General features: G+C 39.3%; 1 protein-coding gene across 4 annotated transcripts; it reads right to left on the bottom strand.

The window, feature by feature from the left end:
* Window positions 1-1,428: 1,428 nt before the first annotated feature.
* depdc5 (DEP domain containing 5, GATOR1 subcomplex subunit) lies at window positions 1,429-22,763 on the bottom strand. 4 transcript variants are annotated; one of them, XM_089126111.1, is made up of 43 exons: window positions 22,377-22,763; window positions 22,191-22,276; window positions 21,984-22,071; window positions 21,326-21,372; window positions 21,157-21,242; window positions 20,951-21,034; window positions 20,817-20,866; window positions 20,135-20,204; window positions 19,979-20,057; window positions 19,832-19,893; window positions 19,657-19,726; window positions 19,502-19,574; window positions 18,532-18,635; window positions 18,234-18,308; window positions 18,005-18,139; window positions 17,864-17,925; window positions 17,689-17,762; window positions 17,400-17,469; window positions 17,252-17,288; window positions 17,054-17,174; window positions 16,719-16,948; window positions 16,433-16,633; window positions 16,165-16,300; window positions 15,982-16,079; window positions 14,394-14,447; window positions 12,671-12,854; window positions 10,677-10,834; window positions 10,436-10,556; window positions 10,180-10,347; window positions 8,484-8,715; window positions 8,241-8,374; window positions 7,956-8,067; window positions 7,384-7,446; window positions 6,122-6,258; window positions 5,953-6,033; window positions 5,735-5,867; window positions 5,549-5,654; window positions 5,001-5,180; window positions 3,704-3,873; window positions 3,397-3,568; window positions 2,365-2,425; window positions 2,167-2,249; window positions 1,429-2,052 (listed from the first exon to the last, which is right to left on the bottom strand). In XM_089126111.1, the coding sequence occupies exons 2-43, from the start codon at window positions 22,258-22,260 to the stop codon at window positions 1,757-1,759; spliced, it is 4,767 nt and encodes a 1,588-aa protein (XP_088982237.1). In that variant the 5' UTR covers window positions 22,261-22,276; window positions 22,377-22,763; the 3' UTR covers window positions 1,429-1,756. The 4 variants fall into 4 exon arrangements, with proteins under 4 accessions (XP_088982237.1, XP_039532658.2, XP_088982236.1 ...); XM_039676724.2 differs by having other exon boundaries at window positions 4,941-5,180; window positions 22,377-22,758; XM_089126110.1 differs by having other exon boundaries at window positions 4,941-5,180; window positions 12,671-12,827; window positions 22,377-22,758.
* Window positions 22,764-23,094: the final 331 nt, after the last annotated feature.

Here is a 23,094-nt window from a genome sequence, read left to right as displayed (position 1 = left end):
GCATCGGTGTTTACAGATGTGCTTGACAGTTATAACAATGAACATATCTCTTAACTCCTCCTAATCAAGACCTTTACTTAGCTCTTAATTCTCAGGATATTTTAAAACAATGTACACCAGTCTAAACATGGGTTATGAAAATGTACATCAATGGGGCCAAGCACTAAAAAAAAATGTAAGACCCATATTAAAGATAGGGTAGGCAATTTCGGAGTGGCTAGCAATAGCAAGCTAGCGTTTAAAGCATTATCCCACCCTCCAATGACATGCCTCCTTCAGAAAAAATGAACGCAGATTCAGCAAAGCATCAAAAGACACGATGTTAAACTACCTCATATCTCACAGCACATAACTTTACAATCGTAATGAACGTAAACAACTTACCACCTGACTGCTGCAAATTAATTTCGGGGTTGATAGTGTTGACATAGAAACGCATAAATCCGAGGATGTGAACAGCTTCGGGTGGAACGTCATGGGTTGCCATCTCATAATTATGACAACAACATGACTTGAACACAGCATTATCGTTGTTTTGATTCAGGAGGAACTGTAATAGGCGAATGCTGTTTGTTTTTAGCGCTCGGCCTGCATAGCCTTACGGAACGTGCTGATGATGTATGATATCTGCGTGAAGGTATGGAAATACATATGGTGACAGGCAGGTAGGACAAAGTATCATTGCATTGGAAAAACATTATTTGGTGCTGTCTGACATACATTTTTTTTAACATTTAGACCACTTCTATTATTGATTATGAAATAGTGATTATGAAAAATGTACCTATCCTACCTTTAAAAGATCGTTTGATAAACTCTGTCCACCTTGGTTACTGGTGCTTGAGCAGAATCAATGCAAACTCTGCTCAGTCGTCCGACAAGAAAAGACACATTTGAAAGTGACAACAAATAATCAAATTTGTGTGAATTAAATAGAACTGTTTCTAGACTCTAAAATGGAGAGTGACTGGAGTGATGCAAGTAGCTTTGCAACAGGGCGGTCCTTTGAAGTCGAGGACTTTTCCCCCCCACCTTCACCTGAAGTGGAGGAGGGTGAATTGTCTGTGGACACAGGGCCATATCAATTCGAGCCGTTGGCTCAAACTGCGGTCTTAACTCTCGCATCGCGATCAGCATTTGATGAGTTTTGTCGAGTTGATGTCAATAGCACGGACTCTCTGTAGGCATATGAAGAGTTCAGATGCAAAAGCCTCTAAATGCCATTTGAAATTTTCTTCTTTAATGATGATTTTTATCAAACTTGTATATTTAAGTTCAGTAATTTCACTTAAATAACAATAAATAGGTAATTATCATTGCCATTTAAGTGAAATTACTGAACTTAAATATACAAGTTTGATAAAAATCATCATTAAAGAAGAAAATTTCAAATGGCATTTAGAGGCTTTTGCGTCTGAACTCTTCATATATTCATATTGATATTTTGCTGCTATATTTAGTTACCCTTTAAGATGGGGTTTATCTTCAACAAAATGATCCTGTTATGTACAACTTACTGAAGACCTGCTGTTAACTCAAACCCATTAAAAACGTCCCAAAGCATTGCAGGCTCATGTGCAAACACTCTGAAAACATATGACTCATACATTTGAGTGTTTTATGATGAGGCTATTCCTTTATTTTCCTCTGCTTCAAAAGCTAATGTTCTGCTGCTATCAGTCCAATCATCTATTCAAAGGCGAACTGTCTCGATTTTCTCTGAAAGTATCCATTGCCCTACCTACTTTCTCTTTTCTCAAGGGGCACTGGCATTCATTTTCTCCACACAACTTTCCCAGAAGGTCAACAGTCGATTATCCTTGTTGGCACAAAAGTCTGTGAAATCCCGTAGCAGGCGGTCAGCCAGTTTCTCGTCCCCCAGAACACCAGTTCTCCAGGCTTTGGTCAGCATGGTATTGTAAGCCCAATTGTAGCCCACTCGGTCCTCAGAACCAAACAGGCTTTGACTGGCGGAGGTGGTGGAGTTACGGCGCCGCCGCTGGCCACTGGAGTATTTTCTTTTCGAGTAAGGCAGCTGAAGAAAAACTGTACCTGGATCAAACGTTCCCGAGAGATGGCGATAGAGGGAGTAAGACAAAGAGATTTACAGAATAAAGTATCATAGTATTTCCAACCCAAGTTTATATTATTCATAAAAGCATGTACCTGTTACATGGATGTACTGGGGTTTGTTCTCTGATGGAAAGTTAAAAGCTGATGTTGAGAACTTGTCTTGCACAAAGCCAAATCTTCCAAAAGAAAAAGAGGGAAGTTGTTTCAGTATGAGAGCACATAGGATATCAATCTAAAAAGACTGAGCAATAGTGATAGTGAAAAATACATTACAGCATATGCTCTCTTTACCTGGAGAGTACGGCCTCCTGAAACAACTGCATTCTGTCCCAGTATGTCTCTGGCTCAAACCCTGCACAAATAAAGCAGTGTCGTAATGGAGGATATCATACATCTACTTAACAATAAATGACATATTAATCCATTCAAGATGGTAAATGATACAGTAGAATGGTTGATTATAAACATACATTTGTGCTTCCGGTTATGTCAACCGTGACCTTTTGAACGTAATTGCATATTACGTGACGTTACATATGCGCCTCATAGAATGGAGCAAGATGAGCTTTTGTCCTTACAAAACTTACATTTTTTTATTTAGTTTTGAAATAACCGATCGTTTCTCAAGATAAGACCCTTATTCATCGCCTGGTGTCGTTTAAAGCCATTTGAAGCTGCACTGAAACGGTCATTAACTGTATTCTGGACCTTGGACCGTTTGGTAAATGGACTGCATTTATATAGCCCTTTCATATACCCAATGGCCACCAAAGCACTTTACAATTTTGCCTCACATTCACCCATTCACTCATTCATTCACACACCGACGGCGGTCGCCATCCAGCTCGTCGGGAGTAGCTGGGGTTAGGTGTCTTGCTCATGGTCAGGTGGAACTGGGGATTGAACCACCAACCTTCCGGTTTGTAGACAACCTACATGAAACACTGAGCCACTGCCGCCCCGTTTGTTTCCCAATAAAGTGCATTACATAGATGAAAATCCAGGAATGTTTTCATCAAAAACCTTAATTTCTTTTCGACCGAAGAAAGAATGACATGGATATCTTGGATGACATGGGGGTGAGTAAATTATCAGCAAAAGTTTTTTTAAAAGCGAACTACTCCTTTAAGTGCATCATCCGGGTATTTGAAGTGTGCTTTTTCTTTTAGCAAATTTCAATGCGAACACACTACTCGCACTATTTATACTATAAAATGGCATAGAATAGTGCATAAATAAACAAATTTGAACACACCTATTTGCTAGATTTGAGAGACTTTAAGAAACATCACAAAAAACATCTGTTAATTTTTCTGTCCTCACCCTCAAACAGGTTATCACAGCCCTCCTTTAGTAGGCACTGTATGTTTAGGGGGATAAACAACTGAGCACGGAGAGGGTCGCCATATAGGTACGATGACAAAGCGAAGGGCACCTCCAACACAGGTACAAGCAGGAATCCGCAAGATGCCGCCTTTCTGTGCCAGCCTTGCACCTGAAAAAGAAGAGTGCAGTGCTTTGGGACTATGTCTCAACCTTACATGTTATGTTATGTATATAGTTATTGTGATGATATTATACAAATGTCATCCAGCACCATCACTGCCAATTATGTCAATCCTATGCTCACCATTTCAAAGAGTACAGCTGCAGTGACAGCCATCCAGTGCAGCTTGATTTCAAAGGCAGCATTGAGGGAGAAGTTGCCATGGTAGTAGCAACTGCACCATTCCGTCCGATCACTGCGATTGTTTACGTCCACATCCAAGGTGACTGTTTTCTGATCTGGAACTGTGGCAGCTGAGAGGGGAGGGGCAAAAACGGAGCGAGAAAGACAGGAAGTGCAGAAATGGCCGAGAGGATGAAATGACAATGAGGTCAGTCAGACAGTCATTAAGATAATACATGTGATAGAGTTAGTGCTTAGTTCATGACATCTGAGACAATAAACATTGTGAATGAATTGAAATAATGATTCAGACCAAGGATGAGTTTACATAATGCAAAGTATAAAAGATTAATAAGATGTATAAAGCTTCCATGGCAAGAAAACACTGAAAGCGGAGTGCATCGGCGACGGGTTGGGAGAATAGCTTTGCTTAGGTTTGGGAACAATGGAGTGACATAATTCATCCAGGGGGAACAGGACAGATGGAGGAGAGCAGGAAGGACCCATACCACGGCACTACTGGACCACAGCCACTACTTCACCGCAGCATGCATGCACTACTGGTGTACAAGACATCAATATGACACACCCAAAACATTGGATTGATTGGTGTACTGGGGCAATCAGTCCATGCTCTGATTTTAGGAGCTTGGGTAGAACCACAGCATTTAGAGAGTGCATGTACCGTCACATTGATTGATGGTTAATTGTGTTTGTAATAATAGCAGATTTGCAAACACCGCCTACATCAATCAGTTAGAAAAGGGAGTCATGATTTGGGCATTGTGGGAATAAATAGTATGAACTAAGGGACTACTTTTCTACAACAGCATGCAGTCCTAGAATGGAGAAGAGTCACACAAAGTCAGATTATTAGATTTGAATACATTAAAAATTCATGATGGAAGGGGCTGAATCAAAAGCTTGGTGTTTCCTGAGAAGAATATAATGTTGTTGCAATATTCATCTTTATAAGTTAGTTGAGTTGTGAGGGTTTCCAAGTGTGCATTGTTGTTTAGTATCTAGTAGATGGAATGGGTGGTGTCTGAATGCTTTAGTAATAAAAAGAAGAAATGATTCGACTTTGTGGGACTCATTCACATCACTAGCTCTCCCGAACTTTCGGGGGAGCGAGTGTGGCATGCTGTCTTAAGGTCTAGAGCATGGCTGCTCTGGGGTCAGAGCCGGCTGTGTGTACCTAGCAGTGCAGCAGCTTGGCTGCGTCCTCCGAAGCTGCGGCTGAAGGAACTATGCCTACTTGCGTACGAGGCCGGCCGGCTGGGCAACCAGGGTAGCAGGAAGGCCGGTAAGTCACAGGGCCGACGTTCCTCCATGACAAAGGCCACCTCAAACCACTTCCTCTGGAACAGGGCGAAGTCCTCCAAAGCTGCGGCAGACCATACGTTGGCTCCAGCTGGGGGCAACGGAGTTGTAGGGGCTGCAGGGAATAGAGGTCTGTTTTATTGAGCGTAGAAGCACCAAGGTACAGTCATGCTTCCAATGGCATTGCAGACAGTGATATCTGCCCCCTGAATCAATCCCTGTTCAACACTGACATTGATTAAAAATGGCTGGAGGTTGCAGTGTAACTATGCTGTTGACTGTATCAGATGGCAGATCACTATGGACCCCAAAATCACCACTTTTCAGTGAAAATAGACGTTTAGTTGCTTTGTCGTTGTAAATCACTGTCCGTGTGAAATTCTGTGAATGTCCCTTGATACAGTTGGAAACTTGCAGCAACCAACTCTACAGCAGCTTGGCAACCCCTAGTGAAGTAATCTTCACAGTGAAGTCATTTCTTACCCTTCTCGCTGTCTTTGTCGATAATCCGATAAAAGTAGAAGCCATAGACAAAGGTTCTCATGGCATCACCGGACGCATGAGTAATTAGACCTTCATCCAACATTTTCTATAGGAGCGTCAGAGATAGTCTTTTAAATACAAGTTTTTAAATACAAACACAGATTTCTGTGACTTCTGCAATGCTACCTGCATGATTTCTACTGCAATGCCCTGAGTGGCGACATTCTCCACAGTGCTCACCAGCCAATGTACAACCTCAGCACTGACAAAGCAGTTGGGAGGCAGGCCCCTCTGCTCTGGCAAAAGCTGCACTCCAGTGCTGCAAGCACAGAAAATCAATTTAGATCACACATGGGTGACATAATAGAAGACTGATAAATAATTAAGGATTTAAAGACTCTCACGTGGGATGCTTAATGGCTTCCAGGATCTCCATCAGTGTGGAAGATGAGGAAAGACTCAAACAACTGGTCCCTGACTGTCCCCTGCAAAGCAACATGAAAGAAGAACATTCTGAGTTGAATATATGGGAAGCCATTTTCTGACTGTCGACAAAGTGAAGTGTTCTCTTACCCGGTTTCTGAACCTGTGCCTGGGGTTGGGTCTCCTATGGCTTGGGACATACCAGATGTTCTCTCACTTGGTTGGTTTCCTCCTTTGTCTGATAGTCCACCCTCAATGGAATTTGCTGGAACCTGTTCAGCCGGCAGCTGAGGAACCCATTGGGAATGTGTCAGATAAAATGTTGAAATGCAGTGTGCCTTCATCACCCCAGTGTTTCATGCACAGGAACTAGCACATCTGACATTATCTATCTTCATGCAAAAAAGTCTAAAACAGAACTACACAAGACTGACAAAGGTGCAAAATTATGGGAGATCTTCACGCCATCAGTATCCTGTGACTAGCAGTAATGCATCTTTGTGGTACTCTAGTATCAGACAGCACATCCCATGATAGACTCTATGAAGCATATTGCACAGTATAATGCCAAGAGCTGGTTCAAAACCACCAGCTCCAATCTCACTGGCTGATTGCTTTACAATTTCCAAAAGGCAATTTTTGTCAGTCTGCCAGCTATATTGACAAGGTACCAGGGTGCTACCGTGCTACAATGAGCACTCAAGATAAACTAGTGAATGAATTTGTGAAATTTATACATGGTTTATGCCATTTTAAAAAATCATCAATCTCTTCTGTATATTCTGCTTTGTTTTCAGAATTACATATGAAATATCTGGTAAGTGTCTACACACATTTTCTAACCATTTCATATATAATTTGAATAATTTGGCACTTTATTGCATGCTTGACTATTACTGTGACATTTAGATTTATGTTTTTAAAAAAAGCAAGCTGTGATAAATGCTTTACATGCTGGTCAGATGGCCTCTTCCCATCTGCTACAGGCCAGAATTAGCTGCAACGTGGAACGGCTACTGTATGCTGCTAGACAAAATCTGGCTATGTGAGATTAGCAGTATTCTAAATGAAAACAGGATGTGAAGAGAGATTAAATGCAAAGTGCACATGCATTTTTCCACAGGCCAACCTGGAGTGGTGCAGTCTACAGCAGAACTCAAAGAGATTAGATAAAAAAAAAAGTAAATCTAAAGAATCTAATATTTTTGTTATAATGACATAAACAAGCAGGGCTGACTCTTCAGTTATCACTCTCACTATAAAAACAGTGGATAGAAACACCAACCTTAAAATTTTTAATGCCAGTGAAAGGTTTGACAAGTACACAGACATGCATACATGGTTTATACGCACACACGTGAGTTGCAAGAGGCAGACGGCTTTCACAGAGCAGAGAGGGGGCAGTGACTGACCTGAGAGTGATAGATGTAGGAGGAACGTGGACTACGAATAAAGTCCAAAATGAAGGCAGCATCCTGTCAGCATATTAGGAGGAAAACACCAGAAAGAGAGAAAATGACCCCCAGAGATCAGAATAAGAACAGGGCAGGAATAAAAGAGGAAGAGGCAAAGGTCAAAAGAGGCAATGAAAAAGAAAGAAAACATAAACCCACTGCAAATATATTCACAATCGAATACAGGAAGACATAAAGAACCAAATGAAAAGTAGGGCTGTCAATTGATTAACAATGTTGTATTGAATTGATCACACAATAGACAACCAACAATTAAAAGACATTATTATTGTGGCATTTTATAATAGTTGTATTATACACAACTTTTTATTCTGTTCCAAATACTGTGATCAGTCTCAAACCAAGCAGACAAAGGCGAAAAAGACCACAAAAAAACAAGGAAAGAAGAAAGACCCAGCAAGCTATACATATTGTAAAAATGCAATAGGACTCTTCCCCACTCAAAAGCATAAGCATACACACAGGAAGCTAGGAACTAGTCCGTTCGGCGGTCTGCCTCGGGCTCTCACCTTACGGGGGCTATCGACATAGGTGGTTGTCAGGGCAACGCTGGCCGCTTCATTGAAAGGTCCACATGGTTTCCCACCATGCTGAGCAGCAAGCTGCTGCTCTTCTAAACTCCTGCAGATCAAAGACATCTCACCAGTATTAGGAAAAACCTGGAATCTCTGGCATTTTAGAAAACATTTACCATATGTGGCACTAGATGAAACGTGGCCCGCACAAACACTTGTTTCTCATTGATTATGTATTTTATTTCCTTTGGTTTGCCAAAATCTGCCAGCACAACTCACTTCTGTGTCTGATCCAGCTCCAGAAGTGCAGAAAGGGCAGAGGTGCCCTTTTTGCCCACAGGGGGTGCGATAGGCTCCGGGTTGTAGGATGAAAGGGCCCCTGTCACCTGTAGGCCTTTAATAGTAGCACCTTTCTATAATAAATATAAGCATAATAATTGTTATTTTATTGCCCAGATAGGTGATGGGTGGTTTTATCCATTTGGTAAATCATTTGTGCTTATCCTGTAGCTGTGCACTCACACGAATAATACGATCAGATCGATGGCGCCGGCGAATCCTGTTCAGGCCTTCCAAAAAGCGGATAAATCCATCCAAAAGGGACCAGTCCCCATTGCCAGAGAGGCCATCCCGCCCTGCCCCCGCCCCCTCCCCATATACGTCCCAGTGACCCTCACCATCCGCCACTCGCCTGGCTCCACCCGCTGGCAGCAGCAAGAAGCGTGTGCGCCAGAATTTCAAAGAGTCAATAAGGCTGTGGAAGAGAGAGAAATGGGATCTTGTGGGAATCTGTGTACATGGGTTTTGTGTCAGAGTTGTGATGCTAGTAAAGAACAAATATGGGCAGAACTCTTTACTGCCCTAGTACTTCGAAAAGCCTTTTAAAGGTATACATGTGAATTAAACATGGCATAATGGCCTTCATCATCACAGTATACTAATGCCTATCTAGAGCAAGGGATTTCATCAATATGCTGATTGAGGACTGTTGGGACACTCCAAACACGGGATGGTTCTGTCGAGAGAGACTGAGTCATTTGCAACTCAATGACACGTCTGAACTACTATTTATTTACTAGTGTGTTCTAATATGTAATTATGTCATGTTTGGTCTCATCTAACAGCTTATACAGTGAAATGAATGGTGATGAACTTAATAGACATTAAATATCCTAATGTACAATCTAGGTACTATTGGTTACACATGCATTGAGAAGAATATGTTAATGTTCTTCTGTCCCTCTTGATCACCACCCATTTGCCTCATCTTTTGGTTTTCTGCAGGTCGGTTTCGGTGTTGGTATTGCACTCATATTTAACAATGCTTTGCTCAGGGAATAAGAAGGATCTTTTTTTGATCTTGGAGAAAGGCTTTAACCCTGCCACTCCCGCACACCGGTGCGTAACCTCATCCTCTAAGAAAGGCTTTTACGGCCTCATTTGCACAACCATGCATTATTTGTTTCAACAAAATGTTCTACACAGTGTGTTGTTCCATTCCACTGTTTGTATATTTAAACATGTAACTTTGCCTGCTTTAAAGGCGCAGTGTGTGATTTTTAGAGACATCTAGCGGTTCGGTTGCAAGTTTGCATTAAGGGCTCATTGAGAAAAATCTTCACGATCAACTTAAAATGCTCCCAAGATCGACGGGTTGGTGATTCCTGTAACATACTGTTTTACGGTCAATTACAAGAGTACTAATCAGCTGTCTGACGAACATAACCAGCACATTTATCTCCACATAGCAAAGCCATAGTCAGGTGAGGGTCAAGGGTCTTAATATATAATATAATAATAGTAATCAGCTGATTGTCTCGCACACGTAATCAGCACATTTCACCCCACATAGCAAACCCATAAAACAGCGAGGGATAAGAAACTGTGACACTATATACGTTTTCTAACAGGGTAGTAAAAGTTTAGCTGGCTAATATGAGCTGTTACTGTGGCTGAGCTGGTTAAAGTTAAAATCACTGATGATGTTATAACTTTTGTTATCTAAACGTTCAGGATAAATCCTACATTTTCCTACATCAGTTCTAAGAGAGACCTTTACCTTTAAAGAATAAGAGGTTAAAGAATAACAACAAATTTAATGGAGTCAGATTAATGACATTGGAGTCAGATAAATATTTGAATTGTACACGTCATCCTCAAACTGCCTTTTGTTCTGATTATTGGTTCAAAATAGGAGCGTAAGCCTCCAGCCACTTGCCTGAAGTCCTCTGAGCCGGCAGAGCAGATGTACTGGTCCAGGTAGTTCCATTTGTACTCCTCCAGCCGCTCATGGCTGAACTCAACCCAGAATGGCAGGAAGTGGGCATCAGCATGCGGAGGGCACAGATTGTAGCTGTACTGAATCTGTGTGGATTCATATGGATACCTAAAAACAAACAAAAACACACTTGTAGGCATTTCTAGAAGAACATATTTCATGAACTGAATCTGAATGAATAAAAGCTTCTACTGACTTTGGGAGGTAGCGGGTAACTGTAATGATCTTATCTTTAAGGCAGACTTTATGAAAGGTTCTCCCCATACTGAGCCAGTAAAGATTCTCTTCCTCCTCTGGTTTACGCCGAGACACCAGCCCTGAAAAGCAGACCTTCAAATCTTTTACCTGAATTACATTGGAGTTTGATTTATGACATAAAGAAGGTTACATAAACCAACTAGTGTGCAGGGCTGAGAAGTGTCTAGCAGGGGATGTACCTCTGGAATAAAGGGGGCTGCTGCTGAGGGGCGGGGCTATAGCAGGCTGTGGCTTCCTGTTTGGCTGTACAATGATCTGGTAGCCTTGCATCAGTCGTTGACAGATGAACTCTTCAAACACCTGATGGGCCGTCATCGCTGGAGACTCATCGTCACGTCTACATAAGATGGAGAGCACATCAATTTTGGACTGAGATATTCAATATAGCAAATCTACAGTGTTGAAAAGTCTAAAAATACTTGAGAATGTAGCATTTTTCAAATTGAATACAGTATTTCATTACAATTAATGAATGAAAGGTTGAATTCAATAGAAGCAAGAACATGTGACTATTTACCAAGCAATTCATTTGTATTAGAAACTTAGAAATAGTGCAAAGTTTTAAAGTGTCCCTATTATGCTTTTACCAAAATTACCAACAATGTTTTTCCTCATCTCTAAGGTCTCCCATATTTGAAATGGATCATTTGCTCAAAATATTTTACTGTTAAGATTGTTAAACACACACAAAAAAAAAATCAAGGAGATGATTCGGATAGAAAAAACTCCGGCGCAAAATGAACCTTTGGTCTAATTACACATTGGTACCTAGTCGACCGTTCTCTGAGATTTTTTTTTTCATGATAATCGAACGTGAAGAGTTTTATCTCTCTAAAAACTGTTTAGCATATACGCTAGTATATGGGGCATTTAATAAATAAAAAGAAATCGCTAGTTTATACCACTAACAACAAGGCTCAAAATAGCCCCACACTAACACAGTAACATAATGAGGGCCTCTACACGGAAAACGAAGCTTTGAGAACTTTGTAAGTGTACAGACTGTTTAATAAGAAGATATTTTATAAAGACAGTTCACTTTGTGTATACAGAGGGTGCCATCTTTGGAAAACAGTCTCGACAAGTCGAACCACGAAGGTCGACAAGGTACCAATGTGTAATTTAGACCAAAGGTTCATTTTGCGCCGGAGTTCTCCTTTAAACTTAGCTTCCTCACGGTCAAAAATGACCGACCATAGGAAATGAATGGGAAATATGAAAAAAAAAAAAATAGGAAAACTCAGAGAAACTTTAGTACAAACTAGTACAGATCAGTCACATTTGTTACGGTGAAATCAAAAAACCTAATGAACAAAAAAACGTGTCCCAGCTTGAAATACAACCACTAATAAAAATCGGTTTTAATGAGGAAAATAAACTATACAACTAGTAGGGATTAGAACCCAGAACCTCTGACACCCTTGGCAAATGTTCTTCCACTGGACCATTAAAGTTCGTGGGGATACTTGTCGGATCTATGCATTTCATCACATGAAAATTCTCACCACATTAGATCACATTAAACGACAAATTGAACACAACGTGCTATTGTATACTATGCAACACGCCATGTCACACTCTGCGTGAGTGGTTTTATGACAGTCACTTTAAATTCAAGTACTCCACAGCGACTCTAGGGGTTGCTGTTTGACAAAAACCGGATTTCTGCATAGTGCCCCTTTAACAGTAAAATATTTTGAGCCAAGAATCCATTTCATATATGGGAGATCTTAGAGATGAGGAAAAACATCGTTGGGTTTAGTTCTACCTCCGCTGAGGCATCTCAAAACCTAAAGCACTTTTTGACCATTTGTCACAAGCCTATAAGCCATGAGCCAAATCAACCAGGTATGAGGTGAATAGCAATATTTGAAGCAAAGTATGAGAGAATTTCATGAGGGAATGAATGATATTAAAGTAAAAAAAAATGGATAAGTGGGCAGGTGCTAAACTGATGGAGATTTCTCTGTAGAGTCTTGGGTAATGCTGTTTTTTTCCAGCAGGAATTCCAGTTAAACATGCTTATTTAGAACGTTGAAATAATGTGAATATCTAACTTTAACCAAAGCATGTTGGCTAATAACCAATATAGTGCCACTATATATTGTGCATCCCTTCAAATATCATTGAAAGTAATATGACAGTAATATGTTTTGACCCAATGTGTTTGTACCTGTCCAGGTCAGTGTGTGGCAGCAGGTCGTAGCATCCCTCTGTGTAGTCGTTCTGCAGGGTTTGGCGGTCGGGAAAGTAATCGGTCGTGAGAGGGAGGCAGGCAGGAGTTGTGAGGGACTTCCAGTCCACCCCGACCGTGCAGCAAAAACTAGGCACTGTCGGAGGGGCAGACAGCAGCAGGACTTCAGGGGCACCCCCGCCACACACACAAACACACAGAACAGCACACACGCAACAGACCACATCCAAAGCACATTCACACACACAGCCCGAATAAAAATTAGCAGATAGGTTGAGAGAGAAAGAAATAGAAGAAGAGAGGGTGAAAAGTTTCAGGCAGACAGACACATACCAACACACAGACCGAGGATAAAGAAAGAGAGAAAGTGGGAAAAGAAAAAGGAGTGTGTTACCATTATTGTTGTAATTGAACTGAAATTACAGTGACTACTACGTGCAAAATTAACATGCAATAAAAGGCACTGTGAGCATCGTGACATCACTGGTGAGGTGTAATAAGTGTGAACGGCCTTCTGTACAAACACACAATTGGCAGAAAAGATGACCAGCACTGTAGAGTTCAGGCAAGGCATGCATGAGAATCTGAGTGCAACAGTGTCATTCTACATACTTGTGATTGGTGATTTAATTGAGGGTTATAAAGCTCGTGAGCGGGAGAGAATTGAAGTTTGATACTTGATTAGACAGAAAGGGGATTTTAGGAAATAGAGGAATCCCCAGGAAAGGGGAGGGATGGTATAGAGAGAAAGCCAGAAATCCCAGACAAATCCAACGTGGAATTCACTAAGAATGAATTGCGGCCACCAATATTGATGTTTAGTTGTTTGTGCATTACACTCAGCACATATATTTTGTTTTGTTAACATACTTTTCTTACAGAATACTTTTATTTTATTATTATCACTAGCTGATTAACATGCTAGCTTAACTAGACATCTCGTTCATGAACTAAATGATTTGGTTCATTGTGTTTATGAAGGATGGTCTCACTCATAACACAAACAGACCTACTGGCATAATGATATAACCTGCAGGAAAAAAGTCAGTGAACAAATCAATAAATAGATTGGAGTCAATGAAATTAATCAAAATCCTCACCACAAGTCTGCAGTGTAAAGACACCAATAGATGGTTGAATACAGTCAATTCAAGAAAAAACAGACCAATCACAATTCAGTGAATATGTTGCTTAATTAAGATCAAATAAAAATATAAACAATAATGGTGTTGTACTGCTCATGGAGTGTGAATAAGATTTAGGCATATTGAATGCTAAAGTGGCGCAACTATTCAGTGAATTCCCCCAGAGGTTTTGGACCAGGATCACCTTTTTCGCTCATCAAACTTCCACCCATAAACATCACAGCCACTCAGCTCAACTGATGTGATCTACCGCACTGGCTTGAGATACTCAAACCACTTTATAAAAAGATAAAGAATAGTGATACCCTCACAGAAAAAAATCGATTTTAACTTCCAAACCAAAAAAAAATGCAAAGGTAACTGCAAACCCAGCCTTAAACACCTTAAATCACTCAACCATAGATCCCAGATATGAAAACGTTTCTGTGATTTGCAGATAATGAATATATTTCTGAGGGTATATATATATATATATGTGGTTAATTATCATTCATGTGGAAGTGGATGGATGCTGGAGATGTGTTTTTGAGTCTCTTCACTGATGGGGAAGAACTCACTTGGATCTAGACTGCTGGAATAATCCTCAAGGGAACCACGGTTCACTGGTGTTCCTACAAAAGCAAGAACAGTAAGAAGAACTGAACTCAACTCAACCTCTGGCTCTTACAGAGAACATGCAAGTCATTTAATGACTTGTACCAGACCATTTAATAAAATATGTGAGAAAAAATGACAGTGGCCCCAAAAAGCATTGTGTACTCATACTTAAAAATGTACAAATGTTTTGTAGTGGTGGAAGTTGTAAGGAATTCTGATTCCTCAAGGAATTCGAGATTTTAATGGTGCATTAACAAATGCAATTCTTAAAGGCACAGTATGCAAGTAAGTTTTGGCATTCGAGGTAGCTTATTCAAAGGCGTAGCTTGAAGGCACCGGGAATGAGTGTAGAATGAATCATGGGAGTTGTCGTCTTCACCTACTCCACAGCTGATGGAAAGCAATCCAACGAAACTTTGGCAGAAATCATGTTCATGGATGAGCTAATGTATCCAAGTTTTATTAACATTACTGTGGCATGAAGCAGGGGGGCTGAGAGCCTGGGAAACTTGCTGAAACGTTGCTGTTAGGGCTGTCAAACGATTAATCGCATCCAAAATAAAAGTTTGTGTTTATATAATATATGTGGGTGCACTGTGTATAATTATTTTATATATATAAATACACACATGCTTGTATATAAATATATATATATATATATATATATATATATATATATATATATAAACACACACATGCTTGTACATATTTAGTAAACATTTTCATGTATATACTGTATATAGATGTATATATAATTTATATTATATATAAATATAAATATTTTACATAGAAATAATATTTTTTTCTTAAATATACATGCATGTGTGTGTATTTATATATACACAAAATAATTATACACAGTGCACCCACATATATTATGTAAACACAAACTTTCATTTTGGATGCGATTAATCGCGATTAATCATTTGACAGCCCTAGTTGCTGTTTTTATTACGCTTACATACCGCAGTCAGCCGCTGCAGCTCCTTTCGTTTTGTTGTTTTTATGTTTATTTTATGATTAAAGTTATGTTTAACATTCTCCTCCTCCTTCCCTGAACTTCGTTACAGTTACTTTTGACTTGTCACTTAATTTCCCATTGTTTTAACTACACAGATTTAAGTCAAACGGGTGTAAAAAAAAAAAAAACCACTAAAAAGGACTGGTTCACACAATTAGTCCAAGAATCAGTCATTTGAGAATCAGCAGCATGCTTTTTGAATCACTGCAAAATAACAAGATTCATATGTTTAGGACTTTGATTACACAACCCATGTAGTATATTTTTGATTTGATAAAAATAACAGACTAATACGAGTAATGATTTTGGGAATCAGACTACACCAGCAACTCTACATGCTTTTTGATTCACCACAAAGAACCGGCTCATAAGAGTCATTTTTCCAGGAACCAGACTAGACTTGTCATGCTAAATATTTTTGATTCACTACAAAGAATTAGCTCCTGAGACTTACTGATATTCATATCATCATAAAGTGTTTAAATCATACAAAGGCCCTAAAAGATAAGAAAGTGAAAATGCTGCACCAGTGCTGTTGCTACTTGCTGGACTTCCAGATACATTGTCAGGAACTCCGCTGATGTACAGTCCAGTCTCTGCAACGTAACGGGACGCTGTCCGCTTGCTATAACAAACATTTACACCATTATTAGACTCTCACTGCATCATGTTGCCGCATTATTCCTCTCGCTCATCTGTGCTTGACTGACCTTCCCGTGGCTTCATGATAGGCCAGTTCCAGCAACTCTGCAGAGGTACGAGCCGGGTCTCTCTGCTCACTGCCCTGCAGCTCTGCCATGTTCTGTCGTGTCTGATGGTGGATCTGGATTGCCTCTCCAGAAGGACCTTTAACATTCATACAACATTATATAAAACATGTAGAGAATAGACTCTAGTGACAGTTTAGTAGTCATTATTATGCATAATATTTGACCACAAATTAACCAATCAGAAGCAAGTTTTATATGTATCCCTTACCGACAGGAAACGTGTGCATCCAGCGGCGGCGGTTGGAGGTGAGTTTCATAGGCATACGTGAGGGGGCGAACGGGTTGATGAGGGCCCTCTGGGGCGTGTAACCGCCCGGCCGTACATGCAGGGTGGACTCAGCGCTGCCCACCGTGAAGCGGCCTGGAGCACTGGAGTCCCTCTGGGATTCTATCATCTTTTCCAGCAATTCTGCAAAGACAAGCGAGACGAGACGCAGTGAACCAGATGTTTCTGCCAACATCAACACATAGGTGCACACTGAATGGTTCTGTACCTCTTGTGCAGCTGGTGTACCCCAGGGAGCTGCTGACCTCATATTGCCCCTGAGACGGGCGTGGGATGAGCAGGATGTTGGAGATGTGTCCCAAACTGTCATCTGACGCCAGGCTCCTCTGTTCATCTGGTCCTGTAGGTCTGCATGGGGGAGAGCTGCCCATTACGCCTCCACCGACATCAGATGAGCCCCAGCTTTTCCTGCTGGCTGACTCCCTCTCCCGACTTGACCTGACACACATGATCACAGGCTAAATGTATGAACTGCCATATAAATGGAGGAAGTTGGTCAAATATGAAAAAAAAAACGACAGTATTTTGATCAGTTAATTGTACCTGAAGTTGGTGGACCTCTGGGCTCTCGAGGGCCCAGGAAGTCTAAAGACCTGAGCATCATACGCGTCATAATCCACCTGGATTGGAAGGCTGTTCTCAGCATCTTTTGGAGAACCAAGAGCTGAGCAAGACAAATCCAGGTCAGTCAATTCACAACAAACCCATATACAACCTTAAACAGTGACGCAAGTGACTTACAATGCTCTTTGCTGCTTCTGGCTTTTTCAGCTTGAGCCTTAAAATGAAAAGGCATCAGAGTGACAGCAGCTTCATTAGCAGTTATACAAGCATTAAGTCATTCTTATAATAACAACATTACAAAGTCAACATTACAAATATTTCTAACCTTCTTTCCAGCCAGCTTGATCCGTGGTGTAAAACAGCTGCACGAGTTCTGGCTCTTTGATGTGTAAAAGCTGTACAATTCATATTTTTTAATACTAAGTTCAGTTAGGCTAATATGGAAAAATATATTATCAGAATATTAACTTATATAGTAAATCTCTATAGACAATAAATGGGTGGAGGGACAAAAGTGGGTAACTTAGGCCAGTAAGCAAGCACATAGTAACCACCCAGTGCACCCTAGCAACCACCCAGTAGTTGGTCCTAAAGCAACGACTCTCAAATCTCACCTATGGTTGATCCAGTGAGGCAGGTTGTAGTCATCGCCAATTCTGGAGTCTCCGTGTACTGTCCGGTTATGTAACTAATATAAATGATAAAAAAAATCTCACCCTATTCACAAGTATTAAAACATTCATGTCTGATTTTATGCTCAAATGCCAACCTAATATGGCGTTTGCAAACCTTGAAGAGTGGAACAGCGTGGAGAGGCTGCTCTCCCATGCATACCAGATCTACACCGATGCCTGTTAGGAAGATACAGAACCATTAGCATCCACGGCAGTTCTACAACACAAACATCGAAATTACAATGCACTCACTGACCATTGTCGATCATGCGTTGTTTGGTGAGTATCATGAGCAAGCGGTCCACCTCAAACACGCCCACTCCTGGAGTAATGACCACCGACATCTGACCCGTACGATCAAAGTTACGGTTGATGTAGTGCTTATCAAAGACTGAAAGAGACCAATCAAGACACTGATATCAGGACAAACAGCTCTACTGAACTGCAGTGGGTTAAGACAATGCATTAAATACACAACTACAAACCGTTGAAAGACAAGTTTATAGCTTCCAGATAATTTCCCTGAGCAGAAGTGGAATTATGCCCACATGGATATCCATCTGCAATATTGTGACAAGAACAAAAATGTGTTTACAGAATTGCAATATTGCCAGATTCATAACACACATCTTTCCACGTTCACTGCCAAAGTAGTATACTTTGCACTCAACAGTGAAAATGAAGTATATACAGGCCTTAAGAGACTTCTTTCAAAATGATAAAAAAAACGACCCAAAACATTTAAATTTCGTCTATAAATCAGGATTGGATATACATACGCACCTGCTACTTTAAGACGCACCAGTACAGGATACTGTATGAAAAGCTTCTTGATAGTGATGAGCAGAGACGTCCACTCATCACGTCTTTCATTTTGGGCCACCACCCTGCAAGAGAATATAAATAAGGACTGCTGCTTAAACCAGTACAAAACTGCAAGTCTTAAAGGGTTAGTTAACCAAATATGAGAATCCTGTTATCATTTACTTTCCCTTATGTCATTACAAACCCATGAGACTTCCGTTTATCTTCAGAACACAAATGAAGATCTTTTTTTATGAAATCGGAGAGATTTCTGTCACTCTATTGACAGCTACGCCACTGACACTTTGATGCTTCAAAACGATTGTAAATGTGAATTGAGTGGTTCAGACAATCGCTTTATATAATGAACAGATTTAATTTGACTTTTATTCACATATACCATTTTAACATTATTAAGAATATATATTGAGTTACTGAAACAATCTTTGTTTTAGAATACACTCGTCTGTCTCAATGAGTTTAAAACATTCTTGTATCCTTTATTTGCTTCCTATTTATTTTGAAGATCTGTTCATTGTTGCTTTCAGTACGGCTATAAAAGAGACACAAAATGATATTCAAACCCCCATTAGACACTTTTAACAATGAATAAAGCACATAAACAGTACCATTATTCATAATTATCATTATTCTGTGTTGTTGCAGAAGTGACGTTGCGAAAAAATAGAAAGCGTTTCGAAAATAGAATCATCGCATGTCACCATCTTGTCTTGTTAGGACCAAAACTCTGATTAAAATGGAAAAGACACCTTTTATCATGCATCACTTGTTACATAGACAGTCAATGAAGAGTACAGAACTGATTTAGAGTTTAATTAAAAATATATTAATTTGTGTTGCGAAGATGAACGAGGGTTAGGAACGACATCAGGGTGAGTAATTAATGACAGAATTTTCATTTATAGGTATGCTTAATGAACTCCCAGACCTGTAGAAATCCTCATAATACCGCCCATCATGGTCTTGTCGGACCGATGCTCTTTGCATCTCTGGGAACTCTTCTACATGAAGAAACAGACATAGTCAATTATTGTAATTCAAAATATATGACTCTAAATATGACTTTAAATATGAAACAATTACCCAGTGATTTGGCCAAGTAGAAGGTCCGAGAGAACAGCACTACTGTAACCTCATGACTGCAGTTCTTCTCCTAAAATGAGTGGTTATATATTAACAAAATGCTTTAATGCCAATGCATTGAGTGATGTAAGCAGCTATAACATTATTACTGGTCAGTGATGGAGTTGACACTCACTTTCCATTTGGCAAACAGATCGGAGAGGAAACCATTGACAGCTTTCTCAAAGTAAAGATCACCTGTGAATTAAGACAGCAGCTTATATGATTTTATATATAAGATTTATTCTTCAAATATACATAATAGTAAAAGAATTCTCTTTACCATAGATATCAAAGTCCCACATCTCACAGCTCATTTGAATGAATATATAAACCATCGCAGAGGTGGATCGGAAAACAACCTAGGTCGAAAAAACATCCATGACATGTGAAAAAAGTGATAATAACACTAACTGAATTTCCAAAGAGATATTCTCACCCTTGTATCTTCACTAATGTAGCCACAAGTGACCTTCTCTCCTTTAACCCACAATTCACTGGCCTGGGCCCTGAAATCATGATAAAACCATTAAAAGTTTGGGATTTGTAAAATATTTTAATATTTTTAGCAGTCTCATGCTCAACAAGCTTCAATTTATTTGATCAAAATATTTACCACTTTAAATATATGGTTGGGGTTGAGGAGAGATCCCCTGATATGATTGTACAGCGCTTTGGGTGCACAGTAGTGCATATGAAAGCGCTATTTAAATGCCTCATTCATTCTTTCATTCATATATTTTAAAATGTAATTTATTCCTGTGATGGTAAAGCTATGTTTTCAGCATCATTACTCCAGTCTTCAGTCACATGATCCTTCAGAAATCATTCTAACATGATTATTTGCTTACCGTAATTTCTTATTATTCTCAATTTTCAAACAGTTTTTGCCATGATACAATTTATTTTAGGATTCTTTGATGAAAGTTCAAAAGAAAAGCATTTATTCTTTTGACACATTGACAACATTGATCAATTTAATGTGTTCTTGCTGAATAAAAGTACTAATTTCTTTTAAAAAATGAACATTGAACAGCTGTGTAAGTTATGAGATAACACTTCAGAGATTGACCAATCAAAATGGAATATTCCAGACAGCTTGTAATAATGGATGTTGTTACCTGATTCCTGCAAACTCTACTTTCTGTGTCACATACGCACATGTGCTCACCTGAAAGAACATCACTGAGATATAAAGACCACTGTGAGGTATCAAAAATTAAAAACAAAACATTTTCATGCAGATTCTACTCACTAAGCTCTTCTTCAGTCTCCACATGTCTCCTCGTCCAATATACTGATCTTTAAAGGTGAGCTCCACCAGATCCAAAGTCACATCCTGTTCAATTTCAAAAAGAGCATTTAGGTAATAAGCTATGAGAAGCTGAGCAATATTGTGAATATACTCTGTATATAAATAGTAGGACATTGTGCATTAAAGAGTATTTCTGTATAAAATACCTTTGGATCTACAATATTGATGATGACATCCTGATAGGCGCGAAGCTTGAAGGCCTGAGCTACTGTCTGATCTACACTGATAGTTTCTGTTGGTGGAAAAATGAACACTGAGATGCAGCTGGTTAATAGTTACTAGTTCAGAAAATTACGCAAATAATTGAAAATTCACCTTTCTGCAGGTCTTCTTTTAAACTCTTGACCTGCAGCAGAAGAGGACTAAGACAAAGAGATTAAAAATACAATAATATTAGCAAGAATTATACTAATGTACAAGACAATATTCAATATTGCATGATAAAAGACAATCAAAGAAGTGCTTAGAAAACACAATAGATTTTTTCACAATGCAGTTTCATTTGTGGTTTAATTTTTAGCTAACCAAAATATGACTTGTTATAATTTTTCTAATGATTTTAGGTTTAAATGGGACTTTTTTCTAGATTGCAAACACCAAGGATGCAATTTATTTGATCTTAAACATGATAAAAAAAAAAATGGTTTTCTATTTGAATATTAAAAAGGTCATTTATTCCTGTGGTTCCTGGATTTTTAGCAACATTACTCTTTTAGAATTTATTTATTTATTTTGATCACAGCTGAGAAATGTTTCTTGAGCATAAAATCATCATATTAGAATGATTTCGGAGGATCATGTGACACTAAAGACTGGCGTAATGATCAGCTCAAAAATCAGCTTTGATCACAGGAACATATGGCATTTTAAATTATATTCATTTTAAAACATTTTAAATTGTAATAATATTTAACAATATTGCTGTTTTTCAGTGAAATGAACTAGAAATCACCAGAAAGCTCCTTTCTCTCACCTGTACTCATCATTTGGATGTGCAATCTCAACAATATCCCCCAGTTTAACATTGGGAAAGACTTTGGGGTTCATCATCACCTCATCATCTGAGGAGAAGCAATGAGTGTAAAGAGATGCATGCAAAAACACAAACCAGAGACATAAACTAAAACTAATTCAGTACATAATTAAGAATATATATATTACGTATTAAGAATATTCTCACCACTGCCTCCAAAGCCCTTTTTATGCACCACAAGCTTGTAAGCCTTGTTAGCCTTTATGGTCACGGTCATTGTGTAGTCTTCAGTTCTACAATCACACACATTTATATGCAGAAAAATGTCCAGTGATTAAGCGGTCAGCAGAATTTCATTTTTATTGCTGCATTCTTCCAATCGACATGACATACTTGAACAAAAGTTTCAATAACACTTAAAGTGCTTGGAAATGAAGAAGCAATATCAAACTCATGACAGTCTGTCATCCTGCTTTTTGTTTACAAGTCGCTTGACGCGTTTCTTCCAACCATGAGGGCGCTTTGCAAAGACGTTGTCCAATTGTAAGGCAATACGGTAGAGGGTAGATATTCTTTTATAAACTGACGATGCAAAGTTTAACATACATCTTCCAAAAATAATGCAACATTTGCACTGTTTTCTGAACTAAGCGTACAGTTACTTCTTCGTGTTCATAATACAGAGTTGGACAGCGCCACATAGCGTGCTGGAGATGCAGTAATGTCCCTTGAGATTTGCAAACCAGTTAGTGCATATATTTCAAAATAATTCGTACAAACAACACCACACAATGTATTACCTGCAAAAGCCTGTAACTTAGTTCATCAATCAAAGTAAGTATATTTACGTCAATGAATATATCAGCAGCGCAGTCTACAATTATGGAGTGAAAACAGTCTCATACACAACACATCAGCCAGAGCTCATCTCTGTCTCCTTTAGCACCACCAAATACATTTTGTTGAGTGTATTTAATGAAAGTTGTGAAATAATTGCCTAATTAATTTTAACTCTAATTTGCTGCTGCAATGATTCGCTCATCGCGATATCGTTCTCATCTGAGCTGTTTCAGCACCACCCGCTCGTCAATGTCAATGTTTGAGTCCAATC

The sequence above is a fragment of the Pimephales promelas genome, chromosome 23 (assembly GCF_988280905.1).
Source record: "Pimephales promelas chromosome 23, fPimPro1.hap1.1, whole genome shotgun sequence".
Taxonomy (NCBI): Eukaryota; Metazoa; Chordata; class Actinopteri; order Cypriniformes; family Leuciscidae; genus Pimephales; species Pimephales promelas.
This window is presented reverse-complemented; position numbering and strand designations above follow the sequence as displayed.

Excerpts from the sequence above, each read along its gene's own strand:
- depdc5 (XM_039676724.2), bottom strand. The coding sequence starts at position 22,260 with ATGACCGTGACCATAAAGGCTAACAAGGCTTACAAGCTTGTGGTGCAT. Across the intron at positions 20,205-20,816 it reads GTAGAGTTTGCAGGAATCAG|GGCCCAGGCCAGTGAATTGT; the intron begins GTAACAACATCC and ends TCATGATTTCAG. Across the intron at positions 10,557-10,676 it reads CAGCCCCCTTTATTCCAGAG|GGCTGGTGTCTCGGCGTAAA; the intron begins GTACATCCCCTG and ends TCTGCTTTTCAG.